The sequence below is a fragment of the Chelonoidis abingdonii genome, chromosome 26, assembly GCF_003597395.2.
Source record: "Chelonoidis abingdonii isolate Lonesome George chromosome 26, CheloAbing_2.0, whole genome shotgun sequence".
Lineage (NCBI taxonomy): Eukaryota > Metazoa > Chordata > Testudines > Testudinidae > Chelonoidis > Chelonoidis abingdonii.
In genome coordinates this window covers 2,069,236-2,086,895 of record NC_133794.1, presented here as the reverse complement: position 1 = coordinate 2,086,895, position 17,660 = coordinate 2,069,236, and the positions used below count along the sequence as shown (strand labels likewise).

General features: G+C 49.1%; 1 protein-coding gene across 3 annotated transcripts in view; it reads right to left on the bottom strand.

The window, feature by feature from the left end:
* Positions 1 to 339: 339 nt before the first annotated feature.
* Positions 340 to 17,660, bottom strand: part of LOC116826550 (C-type lectin domain family 17, member A-like) — a 34,939-nt gene continuing 17,618 nt past the window's right edge. For all 3 annotated transcript variants that reach the window (XM_032783358.2, XM_032783350.2, XM_032783365.2), the window contains one exon: positions 340 to 3,025. In XM_032783358.2, coding sequence (XP_032639249.1) covers positions 2,890 to 3,025 — 136 coding nt within the window. In that variant the 3' untranslated portion in view covers positions 340 to 2,889. The remainder of the gene's footprint in view (positions 3,026 to 17,660) is intronic.

Here is a 17,660-nt window from a genome sequence, read left to right as displayed (position 1 = left end):
TGCACTGGCAGAGCTGGGGATTCCAGGGTGTTGAGGTGCACTGGCAGAGCTGTGGGGTACAGGAATGGTGGAGGGATGCTTGTTTGAAAGGGGGTTGAGGTGCACTCGTAGAACTGGAGCTGCATGGTGGTTGGGGTGCCGGTGGGTTGGAATGGTTTGGCAGAGGTGGGGGGTACCATGCCTCCCTCACCTCAGCGCCCAAACTCTTTCACCACACTTACCATCCATCCGTTATTTATCCACTTCCCCAGAATCTTTCTTGCTCCAGCCTCACACCCCTCTAGCTCTATTCCTTCCCCTCCCTAATATCCCTCCCATCTCAAGAAGCAGTCACAGGTCTGATTTTTTCCCCTCCAAGTTGTTTGATTACATTTCCACCAAAATAAATCTGGCACCTATAAGTCATAAATTGTAGCACCTCCAACCACTCTGTTCCAAACTCCTTTTTGTCTTAGGTAGGAGGTTATCCTTAGATATGGTAATTTCAGGCTGAGTTCACAGCCATCAAGGGCTCTGAGGGCAAGTCTACACTACAAAGTTACGTCCACTTAAGTTATACCTACAGCCACCACAGTCATTAAATCAGTTTTGCATGTCCACACTAATTCCTTCTGTTGGCAGTGAATGTTCTCACCAGGAGCACTTGCATTTATTTAACTGTCTGTGTGGGGCATTGTGGGGCACTGCCAGCCATGAGCCCTGGGCTCAGCCAGAACAGGCTGAAGTAAGCAATGCAGTGTCTATACTATGTCTATACAGTGTCTATATCAACCTAAGTGCTATGCCTGTTGTGGAGACGGAGTTATTAAGTCGGTGTAGTGGGTGACTTAAATTGGCAGGAGCAACATTGTAGTGTAGACATTTACAGCGTTAGGTCAACATAAGCTGCCTTACATTGACCTAACTTTGTAGTGTAGACCAAACCTGAGATTCATCCAGTCATTAATACCTCTCAGATTAACAGCGGAAGGCTAAAGAAGGAAACCATTTTTTGGAGGGGATCTGTAACTCGGGAACTTCTTGGCCAAATGACCCCAAATTTGGATCCCTAACTCTACCCTATGCCACCATGAGGCACACCAGATTTCAAAGCAATCCAATTAACTATGCAGATTTAGATCTCTTACAAGAGTCGAGGATTAAAGCATAAAAAACTGGCATGGAAGCCGTCTAGTTGTTTTTTTGTATTGGTGCACATACAGTGTAAAAATGTACATGTTCTTAAATACTGTTCTCAGTTTGGATCCCCCAAAGATTTAGTGAGTACAACACATTATCTTGGGTAAAACTCAACAGATTGAGACCATTTTTACCTGCATCCCATCAATAGTTTATCTCTAGCTCTCTGCAAAAAAACCGCACCTAGAAACCTTTTTTTAAAAAATAGCTATTTTTTCCAGGTTTATATCTCTGGAATCCCTGGCTCGAATGACTCCAAATTTGCATCACTAATCCTACCCTCCATCCTCCTGAGGCACACCAAATTTAAAGAAATCCAACAAACATCAATTTTAGAGCACTTAGGTCAATCTTTAAACAGAGAGTTTGTCGCAACAGATGATTTTGTCATTCGGTACAAAAAAAGGCTGGCAATGTGCAATGCACCCCTTAAAAGGACACAAGTTTAATTGATTATAATCCAAACTAGTCAACAGATTTACCCTCAGACAATCCATTCTGTGCTCAGTTACAATTGCTGCACATTTGAGGAAAATATGCTATGTTCTTTCTACGTAACAATAAAGCAGAATCCCTGTTTTAAAGGGCAAAACTTAACTTGACCCTAGCTACAGAATCACATAATTATTATTCCACAAATGAATGAAAGGACATGGCTTAAGACAGGGAGAGATGCAACTTGCATGGAGTGATAGAAAGTGAGGGAGGAATATATGTAAACTTGAAAGGATTTGATGTTTATCACTCAATGCTGGTAAATGTCAATTTCACAGTACACAAACCTACAAACAATTTTTCATTGCTAATGATCAGAATTTACAGATGGATAAAGTAAGAAAATACTGCTCAAGCATATATTAGAGTTTGATTTAGATATCTACTTTGTATATTCTGATATGTGACATTGACAATTTGTGGTTTTAATGATGATAATGTTTTAACTTTTTGAATGTCTACATCTACTGTCATAAAATATTGTCTGACCTGCCCATAATTTTCTACAACTATGAACATTTAAATTGACAATTTTTAAATACTTAAATAAACATTGATACTATTTATCTGTCAAAATTGTGTATATATAAAAACAATCTAATTCTGCCAAGCCTAAATATATGGTGTGAGTGAAGTGGCTGCATCCCCTTAAGGGGTCTTGTCAACACTATCATATTTTTGAGAAGTGGACTTGAACTATAAGAATTAGTCTATATAAGCCATAATTTCCAAGAGTTAAGTAGACACTACTGATGCAGAGGTAACAACATTGAAATCAGTTGTTATGTTGATTTAAAACAGATGCGAGTACAGAATTGGGCCTCATAGCTCTCAGTGGCATGAACTTTCCTTATTTGTTTTAAGTCAGTGTTGATTCTGAAGCCCAATGGTGGCCATTTACATGTCAACACAGTTACATTTCAACTATTGATAATTTTAGCTGAAGTGTGTAGCTGCTCTGCGTTTTGTGGGTAAAGCTTGAGGAAGTGAGCAGGACTGAGGTACAATACTGCCACTTTTTTGGGATCACTTGGACCCCTGAACCTACAGCCCTAACTAGCATGCAGAAGAACACTATGAACAATCAGGAGAAACATCATCTTCAGTTCAGCTACTGGGGAGCTGGAGTGAATTCTTGTCAGCCACTGAGCAGGTGCAGGAGGAGCAGTAGAACTTGTGCTCAGTCCCATAACAAGAGCATGTCTGAAAAGTGGGTCAGCAGATCCATGTCTTTTCACAAATCCAGTAATAGATCTGGGAGCACTTGGAATCATTCCATGTCCCGGTAGACGTCATGCTGACACAGTCTTCCTCCTCACCCTGCATGTCTGGTTCCCCCAAGTTCCAAAAGCTGCCAAGAAAAACAAAGCCACATAGTCTGCTGATGTAGTTAAACTGTGTTGTTATTTAAAAGGTCACATTCAGGCTCCCGAGTTAAAACCCATTAAGACAAATGGGAAAAGTTCACGCCTCTCAGGGCAGTGCCAGTAACTGTAGCCTCTAAGGAGGGATTTTGTAGATCTCAGCCCCCTTTATTAAATACAGCTCTTCCACTGAAGAGACAGATATCTACAAATTCTTCCATCGAGTTTTAAGATTAAATCAATGGGTCATATTCTGATAAGTGTAAGAGTAAACCAGATTGACGTCAATGGAGAGTTTACAGATTTACTCCAGTGTAATCGAGACCAAAAGCTTACTCTGAGAAGGTAACCATGGCTGGATTAACTTTTTGTGAGCCTGGCGCCAAACACATTTGTGGGCCCCCCTGGGGAATGAAGGTGCCAGGGGCAAGAGCACAGAGGGCAGGGTGGATTTGATTTAAATCATGATTTAAATCACTAGTCAGGAAGACTTGATTTAATCATGGTTTTCTACATAAAAGTGCATTCTTGTTGGTTGTTATAACCTTAATACATATTCTTCACAACTCAGAGATAGACGTAGGTTTCATTTTTGAAGATACACACTATATACATTTTTAAACAATGATGTATTCTGAAGACTGTTCAGATGAGTTTTACAGCTACATCAGAAAATGAATAATTGGTTATTTCATTTAGCAAAGATAACTGAAGCAGATATTTATGAAGTCATTGGGAGGTGAACTATCTCCAATTCAACAGGTTAATCATTCATATTTGGAGGATTTTCTTACCAGGCTGTATTAGGAGGAGAACAACAACCAGACAGACATTTGAATTGTTTTATTTAACTAAAACAACAACATTAAGTATTCTGGATTTTTTTCTTCAACAGCAAACATAGTATTTTAACAAAAAAGCATATGTCCCTCGCTTCTCATGTTAATCTCCAGACTACTTCTCCTTGCCCAGATCTACTCCACCCCCAACGACCTTCTATTCATTGAACTTTTTGAAACTTTTCACATTTAAAGAGAGGTAAGGGATTGACGCTGTGTACACACGTTTGCAGAGGGGCAATAGAGTAGAGGTCTGTTATTTCTCACCTCTATATATTATTTATTTATTTTTAAAACATTTTTTGCTGTTAACATGCTTGTCATCTCTGGAGACACAAATCCACAGTTTGAGAAGTGCAAAACTAAGCATCTCTGATGATATCTTCTAGACTGAGCACTGAGTCCCATTGGGTAGATAGAAAGATTAACCACAATAATCTGTACAGAAGCCTGTGGAACCCCATAAAATTGAGTCCCTAATCCATGAACTATCAGAACACATTTACAAAACTTTTCTTAAACATTACATGAATATATTGTCTCATAGCAGAGACTTAGTAGGGGGGTGGGATAACTCAGTGGTTTGCACATTAGCCTGCTAACCCTAGGGTTGTGAGTTCAATCCTTGAGGGGGCCACTTAGGGATCTGGGGTAAAAATCAATACTTGGTCCTGTTAGTGAAGGCAGGGGGCTGGACTCAATGACCTTTCAAGGTCCCTTCCTGTTCTAGGAGATTGGTATATCTCCTATTAGTATTTTGTTATTCAAATTTATAATCCCTATTCCATGATGAAATATAATGTATCTTAATTAAAACTATCTTTAGATAGGTTTTCTCTCAAAAAGCTGATTTAACTTAAAAAAAATCAATTTTTAATTTTTTTTTAAAAAAAGTCATTGATTTTTATCCACCCTGACAGCAGGGCATGGTGGGGGCAGCGGGGAAGGATTGGTCCCCAGCTGGAGCAATGCAGGGGCCAGGGGCAAGAGCACAGCAGAGCATGGGGTGGGGGGAAGGATTGGTCCCCAGCTGGAGTGAGGCAGGGGACAGGGCAAGATGAGTACAGTGGGGTATGGGAGGAGGTTTAGTCCCTGCTGACTGGAGCAAAGCAGGGGCTAGAGGCAAAACCACAGTGGGGCGGGACTAGGGTCAGTCCTCAGAGCAAGGGAGAAGCTGGGGGTAGACTGCAGGTGCAGCAGGGCTGGGGAGGGGGTAAACAAGATCCCCCCTGCCCCTGCTCACATAGAGCGGGTGCCTACTTTCTCCCTGGTTCTAGCCCATTCTCGTCATCTCTCTCTGCACTGAGCTGAGTGTGGGGGTGCAGGGTCTGGGAGGGAGTTAGGGTGCAGGAGCAGGCTGGGGGTTGGGGTGCAGGATCTGGCCAGGAGCTAGGGTGAGGGAGGAGGCTCAGAGTTGGGGCAGGATGTTGGGTTCTGGAGCACTTACCTGAGGCAGCTCCCATTTGATGTGAGGCATGCAGGTGGGAATGTGTGGGGGGGGTGTACAGGCCACTAAAGCACCACTGCTGGAGCTCTGGGGTAGGGCTGTGGGGCTCTGGGGGCTATTTAAAAAGTCCAGGGTTCCCGTCGCTTCTACCGCTCTGGCCATTTAAATAGCCACCAGAGCCCCACCACTTCCCCAGGGCTCCCGCAGCTATTAACTGGGCTGGGGCAGTCGAAGCAAGGGAACCCCAGGCCCTTTAAATAGCCTGTGAGCCCCGAGCTGCTGCTGCTACCCTGGTGGGGGAGGCAGGAGGAGGGGGCACTCACCATACAGGATGGGCTGTACACCCTGTACCTGCACCAGCTGCCCGCAGCCGCCCCCTGCCCGCACCAGCCCCCCACCTCCCGCCCTGCCTGCACCAGTTCTTGTCTGCAGCCAGCCCATCTCCAGCCAGCCTCGCACCCCCTGCCTTGCCTCCAGCCCTGCACCAACCCCTGTCTCCAGCCAGCCCTGCACCCCCTTCCCTGTCTCCAGCCAACCCCTGCCACACCCCCCTGCCTGAAGCCAGCCAGTCCCGCACTCCTTTGTCTCCAGCCGGGCCAACCCATGTTGCACCCCCCTGTGGCCCTGCCTGAAGCCAGCCAGCCCACCCCACACCCCGTCTCCTGCCTGCAGCCAGACCCTACCTCCAGCCCCCTCCCTCCCACCTCCAGCCAGCCCCATGTCCACTGGTGCCCTGCAGTTCCCAGGGAAGTAACCCTGCACATCTGCTTCAATCAGGTGGGCAGGGAGCAGCTGGGACCCACACATGTGCACCCTAGCACACCCTCAGGGAGTGGCGGAGCTCATTTCTAGTTCAGACCCATCTTTTTAAAAAAGAACTTTAGGTAGGGTTAACATACATCTGTATTTTCCTGGACATGTCAGGCTTTTTGGTTCTTAAATTGCCATCCAGGAGGAAAATACGGATGTATGGTAACCCTATTGGTACAAAAAATACATACTGTGGCAGAACTTTTTATAGGGAACCGGTTGCTAAGAAATGAAAGGCGCTTTTTTTACGTTTTTTTTTTTTTCAGTCATCCCTGCTGGGGCCCCGCCGAAAATGTTTGAATTGGGCCCCGCACTTCCTAAAGCCGGCCCTGCCAGCCGCGGATGGGATTCAAAGGCTCTGGGCTGCCCGCAGAGATTCCAGGCCATGGCTGAGATTTAAAGGGCTCAGGGCTCCCTGCCACCACAGGCAGCCCAGAGCCCTTTGAATCCTGGTGGCGGCTCCAGCGGATGGGCTGGGGCTGGGATTTAAAGGGCTCGGGCTCCCCTCAGCAGCAGGAGCTCTGGACCCCTTAAATCCTTCCCCCAGCCCCGCAAAGCTCCGGGTTCCCCCAGCGGCTGGAGCCCCAGGCCCTTTAATTTGACCCTGAGGGCCCCCAGCCACCTCTTCAGCTGGGAGCACCTGGTTGATTTAAAATCAAGTATCACCTTCCCACCCCCAACCTTCCTTTCTTCTTCGAGTGATTGCTCATATCCATTCCAGTTAGGTGTGCAAGCACCGCGTGCACGTTCGTCGGAAGACTTTTTACCTTAGCAACACTCGGCGGGTCAGCCTGGTGCCCCCTGGAGTGGCATTGCTATGGCACCGGATATATACCCCTGCCGACCCAGCCACCCCTCAGTTCCTTCTTACCGCCCGTGTCAGTCGTTGGAACAGTGGAGCGCGGCTTAGCTGACCTCCACTTCCCTAGCTACTCATAGTTTTTTTGTTCTTTATCGTGTATATAGTTATAATCCTTTTTATATAGTTATACTTAGCGTATTTGTTTATAGCATAGTTAGTCCACTATAGTTAGAAGGGTTCAGGGATTAGCCCCTTCCCCGCACCCGGTGCCGGGGCCCATGCCCGGCTCACCGGGTTTCAAACTGTGCTCGGCCTGTCACAAGCCAATGCCGACAGGAGATCCACACGACTCCTGTCTGAAGTGCCTCGGAGAATCGCACCTAACAGCTAAGTGTCCCATTTGCAAGGCTTTCAAGCCATGAACAAAAAAGGAGCGGGACATCAGACTTAAACAGCTCCTCATGGAGGCGGCTCTCCCCCCTCCCCCCTTGGCACCGAGCACTGGCCAATCGACTAGCAGAAGTGCCTCTGGCACCAGACCACGCTGGTACTGTCAAAGCCTCTCGGCACCAGCCGTCGCCGGCACCGAAGTTGGCTCCACGCCGCTCCCTCTCCCCGAGGTCGAGAGAAGCTAAGACTCCTGCTACCTCTGTGCTGCCCGCCCCGCAGGCAGAGAGCATGTCTAAGTTGGATCACCTGGCACTGACACCCGCCGCGGCACCGACAACGTCGGCACCGTCGATTCTGGTCCCACAAGGGCCGTCGAGTCCGGTGCCTGTTAGCTCCCCGGCACGGGCCGCGGTACAGCTGACTATACCATCCACGCCAGAGACATTCTCAGCGGCGAGGGATCTGATTGCCTTGACAGAGTCGACACTGCCTCCACCCCTGGCACCGCTGGTGCGGGTAATACAATCAACAGGCAAACTGACCTTGATAAGACCATCCTCTGTGGGCACAATGGACCGGCACCACTCACGATCGCAGTCCCGCAGACGTTCCAGGTCCAGATGTTACTCCCGCTCCCGACACCGCTCGCAGTCCCGGCACCGTTCCCCTCCTCGGTACTGGTCGAACTCGCGGCACCAGTCGGCATCCCGTTCACCAGCCCGCTACTCTTGGCATCGTTCCAGCTCTCAGCACCGCTCCAGGCACCGTGTCTCCTGTAGCCGATCACGACGCCGAGCTTCGAGATCTTGGTTGACCTCCAGGCACCGCTCTGGTTGCAGGTCCCGATCTTGTTCCTGGTACCGATATGCTTCCCGGCACCTGTCTCCGATACACAGTAGAGTAAGGTCCGCTGGAACCTCTGTCCAGGGATTCTCCGCTCCTTCATGGCCATCCAGACACACTTTGGTGTCATCCCACGTGGACAGCTACTATGTTCAACACCTCGATTCAGATGTGCCCGCAGGAGTTTTCCAAGAGGCCCAGACCAGGACCAAGGCCCACATCAGTGGTCCTTTTGGACGCCTTGGGCGTACCACCAAGCCCAAGGTGCTCCAATAGTCCCGTCCTGCTCTGCTCCATCAGAGCACCGAGCACCAGAGGCTACAGCTACCTGTCCTCCTCTGGCTGGAACAGAGGAAGCACTAGTTCACCCATCGGTCTCCCCGGTACCGCTGGAGCAGGAGACGGCCCAAGACCAGGAGGCCACACAGGACCCACTCATCCCCGGCATTTCCTCTTCTTCCTCTCCGGATGAGGCGGTGGCAGGAACATCCTCCTTGGGCCCTCCTCCAATCGACCTCAGAGCCCATCAGGACCTCCTCAGGAGGGTAGCACTCAACATGATCCTCCAGGTGGAGGAGGTCCCGGAGGTCGAGGACCCTGTAGTGAGCATTCTGTCAGCAGATACCCCCACCAGAGTGGCTCTACCCTTTATTAGGACCATCCAAGCCAATGCCGACACTTTATGGCAATCTCCAGCCTCCATCCCTCCTGCGGCAAAGGGAGTCGAGCGTAAATACATGGTACCCTCTAGGGGGTACGAGTATTTGTATGTCCACTCTCCTCCCTGCTCACTAGTTGTTCAATCCGTCAATGAGAGGGAGCGCCATGGCCAACAGGCTCCAGCTCCGAAGTCAAAAGAGGCTAGGCGAATGGACCTACTTGGCCGCAAAGTTTATTCAGCAGGCGCCCTACAGCTCTGGGTGGCGAATCAGCAAGCCCTGCTGAGTCGCTATAATTATAACACCTGGGCGGAGCTGGGCTGGTTCACAGAGCTACTTCCCCAAGACTCCCGCCAGGAATTCGCTGCCTTCTTGGAGGAAGGGAAAAAGGTGGCCAGAACTTCCCTCCAGGCTTCGCTAGATGCGGTCAACTCAGCAGTCAGGACCCTGGCCTTGGGTGTCACCATGAGACGCATCTCCTGGCTACAGGTTTCCAACCTCACACCGGAGCTGCAGTATACCATCCAAGATTTACCTTTCGATGGTAAGGGTCTCTTTTCTGAAAAGACCAACCCTAGACTGCAGAGCCTGAAGGACAATCAAGTCATCATGCGTTCTTTAGGCATGCATACACCCGTGACCCAACGCAGGCCTTTCCGTCCCCAGACTCACTGCCTGTACTTTATGCCTCGATATAGACAAGACTTTGGCTGATGGCGCGGGCGGGGTGGGCATAGACGCCAGTCAGGACCCCAAGGGGGCCAAAATCAAGGTCCCTCCAAACCACCAGCGGGACCTAAGTCCACCTTTTGAAGGTACGCCTGAGGACGGCGTACCAGTTTCAGGCCAGGATCCCTTTCCCCCCTTCTCCAACTGCCTTTTCTACTTCTTCCCTGCGTGGTCTCGGATAACCTCAGACCTCTGGGTCCTACGCATGGTGAAACATGGATACCACCTCCAATTCGTTTCAATCTCATCTTCCCACCCTCCAACCCAGTCCCTCTTCAGGGACCCCTCTCACGAGCAATTCCTCCTGCAAGAGGTGTGGAAGCTCCTTGCCATGGGAGCAATAGAGGAGGAGCCAAAAGACAAAACGGGCAAGGGGTTTTACTCTCGTTATTTCCTGACCCCCAAATCAAAGGGAAACCTCAGGCCTATCCTAGACCTGTGAGGACTCAACAAGTTTATGATAAAGTTGAAGTTCCGAATGGTCTCCTTGGGGACCGTTATCCTATCCTTGGATCCTGGAGACTGGTATGCTGCCTTCGATATGAAGGATGTATACTTTCCCATTGCCATTTTTCCTTCACACAGGAGGTGTCTTCGCTTCGTAGCCAACCGTCAGCACTTCCAGTTTACGGTCCTCCCCTTTGGCCTTTCCATGGCCCCAAGGGTGTTTACAAAGTGTATGACCGTAGCTGCCGTATATCTCTGCCGACGTCAGATACACGTATTCCCGTATCTGGACAATTGGCTCATCAGAGGAACCTCCAAGACACAAGTTACACAATATGTGGGCATTGTCAGGGACCTATTCACATGTCTAGGCCTGATGATCAATACAGAAAAATCCACTCTGGTTCCCACACAGAGGTTAGACTTCATAGGAGTTACCCTGGACTCCAGTCTAGCCAAGGCCTACTTACCACAGCTGCGGTTCCAGGCAATGACAACAATCATCCGAGGTCTACAGAACTTTCCGACGACCTCGGCTCGCACTTGTCTCAGTCTCCTAGGTCACATGGTTGTCTGCACATTCATGACCAAATACGCCAGGCTCCGCCTCCGTCCTCTCCAAACTTGGCTCAACTCGGTATACCGTCCGGGCAGAGACCCAATAGACACAATAGTCACCATTCCCCTGAGCACTCTAGGCTCCCTAGACTGGTGGCTGACCCTCTCCCTGGTGTGTGCGGGGCTATCGTTCCATCCCCCACAACCCTCACTGTCCCTGACAACAGATGCGTCATCTCTCGTCTGGGGGACTCACCTCGGATGCCTTCATATTCAGGGCCTCTGGTCATCGCAGGAACTGGCACGTCACATAAATGTCCGAGAGCTGAGAGCGGTCTGCCTGGCGTGCCAGGCATTTCAGCAACATTTACACGATTGTTATGTCTCAGTGTTCACAGACAACACAACGGCCATGTATTACATAAACAAGCAGGGAGGGACTCGATCTTCCCCCCTTTGTCAGGAGACCATCCAACTCTGGGACTTCTGCATAGCCCACTCAATAGACCTGGTAGAGTCATTTCTCCCAGGGGGTCAGAACATTCTGGCGGATCGACCGAGCAGATCCTTCCTGCGTCACGAATGGTCGATACGGCCGGACGTTATTCATTCGGTTTTCCAGAAGTGGGGATTTCCCCACATAGACCTGTTCGCCTCCTGTGTGAACAGGAAATGCCAGATGTTCTGCTCCTTCCAGGTCTTTCACCTGGATCGATCTCAGATGCATTACTAATGTCGTGGAAGCACCGGTTGCTCTATGCCTTCCCACCATTCCCGCTGGTTCACAAGGTCCTGCTAAAACTCTGCAGGGACAGAGCGCACCTAATCATGATTGCGCCAGCGTGGCCCAGACAACACTGGTACACCATGCTGCTCGATCTGTCAATAACCAACCCAATTACCCTGCCACCCCACCTAGACCTCATAACTCAGGACCACGCAGCCTTCACCACCCAGACCTGCAGGCCCTTCACCTCACAGCGTGGCTGCTGCATGGCTAAACCAGTCAGAGTTGCGCTGCTCTGCTTCGGTACAACAAATAATCCTGGGTAGCAGGAAGCCTTCCACTAGGTCAACGTATCTGGCCAAGTGGAAACGTTTCTCCTGCTGGTGAGCAATGCAGAATGTTACTTCCCCTGAGGTCTCGATCCCTACCATCCTGGACTACCTTTGGTCTCTTAAGCAGCAGAGCCTGGTGGTATCTTCTTTGAGGGTACACTTGGTGGCCATCTCCACATTCCACCCAGGAGAGAATGGTCGCTCCAGGTTCTCGCACCCTATAGTTACTAGGTTTCTCAAGGGTCTGGAGCACCTATACCCCCAAGTACGCCACCCCGCCCCTACCTGGGACCTCAACCTAGTCCTAAACAGACTTATGCTTCCACCATTCGAGCCATTGGCAACTTGCTCACTGCTATACCTGTCCTGGAAGACAGTTTTCCTCATAGCCATTACATCGGCCAGATGAGTCTGCGAGCTTGGTGCACTCACGGTGGACCCACCGTATACTGTCTTTCACAGGGATAAGGTACAGTTGCGACCACATGCAGCATTCCTCCCTAAAGTGGTATCGGCCTTCCATACCAATCAGGACATCTTTCTTCTGGTCTTCTTCCCGAAGCCGCATTCATCTCAACGGGAACAACAATTACATTCCCTAGATGTCCGTAGGGTGCTCACATTTTATATTGACCGGACGAAGCCCTTCTGTAAATACCCCCAACTCTTTGTTGCAGTGGCTGACCGGATGAAGGGCCTACCTGTCTCCTTCCAGAGGATCTCCTTGTGGGTGACGGCATGCATCCGCACGTGCTAAGACTTGGTTCATGCTCCCTTGGGCCACCTCACTGCACATTCTACCAGGGCTCAGGCTTCATCTGCTGCCTTCCTGGCTAATGTACCAATCCAGGAAATATGTCGCGCAGCTACCTGGTCCTCGGTCCACACCTTTGCTTCACATTATGCTTTGGTCCAACAGTCTAGAGATGATGCAGCCTTTGGCTCAGCAATTTTGCATTCTGCCGCATCTCACTCCAACCCCACCACTTAGGTAAGGCTTGGGAATCACACCCTAACTGGAACGGATATGAGCATCGACTGAAGAAGAAAGATGGTTATTTCACCTTTGTAACTGATGTGTTCTCAGATGTTTTGATCATATCCATTCCAACCCACCCTCCTTCCCACTGTCGGAGGAGCCGCCAGAAGGAACTGAAGGGTGGCTGGGTCGGCAGGGTATATATCCGGTGCCATAGCAGACGCAACTCCAGGGGCGCCCAGCCGACCTGCCGAGTGTTGCTAGGGTAAAAAGTCCTCCAACGAACGTGGCACGCGTGCGCGCACACCTAACTGGAATGGATATGAACAACACATCTCGAAGAAACAACAAGTTACAAGGTGAGTAACCATCTTTTGGCCACAGCTGTTTGGTAGGGCAGTGCTGGGGAAGGAGGTTTGTTTCTGCAGGACCGGGAAGTCCTGGGGGGCAGGGTGTTCCCTGGGCCGGGGGGTTTCAGCCCTCAGCTGTTTCTTTGGAGTAATGTGGCCCTTCCACTTTATGAGTTGTGCAGGCCTGCCGCAGAGGGAACTGAGGGAAGGTGCTTGCTGTACCACAAGGAGATGCTTCTGGGAGGGCACTGGAAGGGCACTTACTGGGAGGAGCTGTAGGAGGGAAGATTCTGTAGAACAACTCAAACCCTGGCAGAGTGACCACTCTCCAGCAAAGTTATTCCAAGGCAGGGAGACTGGATTGCTATGAACACTGGAGAGTTCCAGTTTAAATTACTGGACCAGTTGACTAAACAAACTGAGACGTCACCATCTGATGGTTCTTTGGTGGTCTATGTGAAATGAATCCCTAGGACTAAAGTCTGGTCTGGTGAAAGCAGATGCAAATCCACAGGAGATGCACCCACTATGCTAAGTCACCAAAATTGTCTTAGTTGTCAATTCATTTACCAGAGGGATAAGTCATATAAACAATGTTGAGAAAGAATAACCAACAAAGCCACCATAATGGAACCGTCACTTCCGGCATTGGGGGCTGACAGTCAGACATGCGCAAACCACAAACAAACACAAAATTGGCTTGTTTTGGCTAATTGATTGTGAATTGGTTGTTGGCTAGTATTTGCTGTGGCTTGGTTGCTGCTGCTCTTATGTATTGTGATGGCTCCTGCAAGCAGGGGTAAGGTGGGGAGAGGGTCAGAGTCTCTCTTTCATGATTAAAGCGATTGACTACAGCACTTGTATAGGTTTAATAAAACTAACTGGAACGGATATGAGCTCGACTGAAGAAGAAAGATGGTTATTTCACCTTTGTAACTGATGTTTCTCAGATGTTTTGATCATATCCATTCCAACCCACCCTCCTTCCCACTGTCGGAGGAGCCGCCAGAAGGAACTGAAGGGTGGCTGGGTCGGCAGGGTATATATCCGGTGCCATAGCAGACGCAACTCCAGGGGCGCCCAGCCGACCTGCCGAGTGTTGCTAGGGTAAAAAGTCCTCCAACGAACGTGGCACGCGTGCGCGCACACCTAACTGGAATGGATATGAACAACACATCTCGAAGAAACAACAAGTTACAAGGTGAGTAACCATCTTTTGGCCACAGCTGTTTGGTAGGGCAGTGCTGGGGAAGGAGGTTTGTTTCTGCAGGACCGGGAAGTCCTGGGGGGCAGGGTGTTCCCTGGGCCGGGGGGTTTCAGCCCTCAGCTGTTTCTTTGGAGTAATGTGGCCCTTCCACTTTATGAGTTGTGCAGGCCTGCCGCAGAGGGAACTGAGGGAAGGTGCTTGCTGTACCACAAGGAGATGCTTCTGGGAGGGCACTGGAAGGGCACTTACTGGGAGGAGCTGTAGGAGGGAAGATTCTGTAGAACAACTCAAACCCTGGCAAGAGTGACCACTCTCCAGCAAAGTTATTCCAAGGCAGGGAGACTGGATTGCTATGAACACTGGAGAGTTCCAGTTTAAATTACTGGACCAGTTGACTAAACAAACTGAGACGTCACCAATCTGATGGTTCTTTGGTGGTCTATGTGAAATGAATCCCTAGGACTAAAGTCTGGTCTGGTGAAAGCAGATGCAAATCCACAGGAGATGCACCCACTATGCTAAGTCACCAAATTGTCCTTATTGTCAATTCATTTACCAAGGGATAAGTCATATAAACAAGTTTGAGAAGAATAACCAACAAAGCACCATAATGGAACCTCACTTCCGCAGTTGGGGCTGCAGTCAGACATGCCAAACCACAACAAAACACAAAATTGGGCTGTTTTGGCTAATTGATTGTGAATTGTGTTGGCTAGTTTTTGCTTGTGGCTTGGTTGCTGTGTCTATGTTATTTTGGGGCTCTGCAAGCAGGGGTAAGGTGGGGAGAGGGTCAGAGTCTCTTTCATGAAAAGCGATTGCACTACAGCACTGTATAGGTTTAATAAAAGGCTGGGTCGGCAGGGGTATATATCCGGTGCCATAGCAGCGCAACTCCAGGGGGCGCCCAGCCGACCTGCCGAGTGTTGCTAGGGTAAAAAGTCCTCCAACGAACGTGCACGCGGTGCGCGCACACCTAACTGGAATGGATATGAACAACACATCTCGAAGAACAACAGTTACAAAGGTGAGTAACCATCTTTTTTGGCCCACAGCTGTTTTGGTAGGGCAGTGCTGGGGAAGGAGGGTTTGTTTCTGCAGGACCGGGAAGTCCTGGGGGGGCAGGGTGTTTCCACTGGGCCGGGGGGTTTCAGCCCTCAGCTGTTTTCTTTGGAGTAATGTGGCCCTCTCCACTTTATGAGTTGTGCAGGCCTGCCGCAGAGGGAACTGAGGGAAGAGTGCTTGCTGTACCACAAGGAGATGCTCTGGGAGGGCACTGGAAGGGCACTTACTGGGAAGGAGCTGTAGGAGGGGAAGATTCTGTAGAACAACTCAAACCCTGGCAAGAGTGACCACTCTCCAGCAAAAGTTATTCCAAGGCAGGGGAGACTGGATTGCTATGAACACTGGAGAGTTCCAGTTCTAAATTACTGGACCAGTTGACTAAACAAACTGGAGACGTCACCATCTGATGGTTCTTTGGTGGTCTATGTGAAATGAATCCCTAGGACTAAAGTCTGGTCTGGTGAAAGCAGATGCAAATCCACAGAGATGCACCCACTTATGCTAAGTCACAATTTGTTCCTTAGTGTCAATTCATTTACCAGAGGGATAAGTCCATATAACAATGGAGAAGAATAACAACAAAGCACCATAATGGAACCTCACTTCCTGCATGTGGGGCTGACAGTCAGACATGCCAAACCCACAACAAAAACACAGAAATTGGGCTTGTTTTTGGCTTAATTGACTTGTGAATTGCTTGTTGGCTAGTTTTTGGCTTGTGGCTTGTTGCTGCTGCTTCTTTTATTGTTTTATTTTTTTGTGATTGGCTCCTGGCAAGCAGGGGTAAGGTGGGGAGAGGGTCAGAGTCTCTTTCATGATAAAGCGATTGCACTACAGCACTTGTATTAGGTTGTAATAAAAAATAAATATAAAATGAGCACTGTACACTTTGTATTCTGTGTTCTAATTGAAATCAATATATTTGAAAATGTAGAAAACATCCAAAAATGACCCGCTGAGTTATTGAAATGTCAAATTGAGATTTGTAAAGACCTTCAAGCTGCAGGGAATCACCAGCAAGCGACCCCTGCCCACGCTTCAGAGAAGGCGAAAAACCGTCAGGCCCTCTGCCAATTCCGCCCTGAGGAAAAGTTCCTTTCCCGACCCCAAATGGCAATCAGCTAACCCTCGGTGAGCATTGTGTCAAGACTTTCACCAGCCAGCACCCAGGAAAAATTTCTCGTGCAGTTAACTCAGTTCCCATCCCATCCAACTCCCCTCACAGACCCTATTCGAGCAGACCCTTATCTTGCCCGATCAAATCCAAATCCAAGTTGACAAATTAACTATCCATCATAACATCCCCTCCATATATACTTAATCAGCTTAGTCTTAAAGCCCGACTAAGTCTCTTTTGCCCCCACATACTGTCCCGCGGGAAAGCGCTGTTCCAAACCTTCACTCCCCTACCATAGGTAGAAACTTCGGTCTGAATTTTCAAGTCTAAACTTCCTATATCCAGTTTGTACCCATTTGTCCTCTGCCTACATTAGCTACTAGAACTTAAATGAATCCTCTCCTCATCCTAACGTTATCCCCCTGATATATTTAATATAGAAGCAGCATATCCCCCGGAAGCCCTTCTTTTGGGCCAGCAAACAAGCCAAGCTCTTTGAGGTTCTCCTTTCGATAAGGCAGATTTTTCCATTCCTCGGATCATCTAGGTTAGCCCGTCTCTGAACCCTGTTCCAGTTTGAATTGCATCCTTCTTAACTGGCGACGACCCAGAAACCCTGCACACCCAATATCTCCAGGTGAGGTCTCACAGGCGGGGCCGCTATTAAACGCTACTAACACCTCCTTCTCCTTGCTGGAAAAATACCTCGCCCCCGATGCTGCATCCTAAAAACCGCGCATTTTGCTTTTTTAACAGCCATAATCACCATTTGGTCGCTCATGTCATCCGCTATCAACCAAACTTTACCCCAAGGTCGCTTTTCTCAGCTCCTCCGGTCGTTTCAGACTAGATGCGTTCCCCAACGTATATTCTGAAAATTCTTATTTATTAATCCCTAAGTGCCATGACCTTGCACTTTTCCTTATTATTATTTGCATCCTTATTACTATTACTCCAGTGTACAGGTGGTCCAGATCTCGCTGAATAGTAGTGTCCGGTCCTTCTCCTAGGTTGCAATACCCCCCCGACGCTTTCGTGTCATCCGCAAACGTTTAGTTAACCACCATTCCCGGTGCTGGGGCTCAACAAAGTCTGACTTCTCAGTCCTCTTGCTCACCTCATGCGTCCGCAAGTCTTAATATAGGTTAGTTAATTAAGATCGGTTTTTTCCCCAAAAACCGATCCTTGTAGGGAACTCTCGCTACAAGTAACATCCCATCCCAGGCCTTGACAGTTTTCACCCGTTGAGTGAATTACGAACCCGCTGGAGTCTATCCTCCTTGCTTCCATGAGATATGCCGAATGCATATTTCACATGCGACTT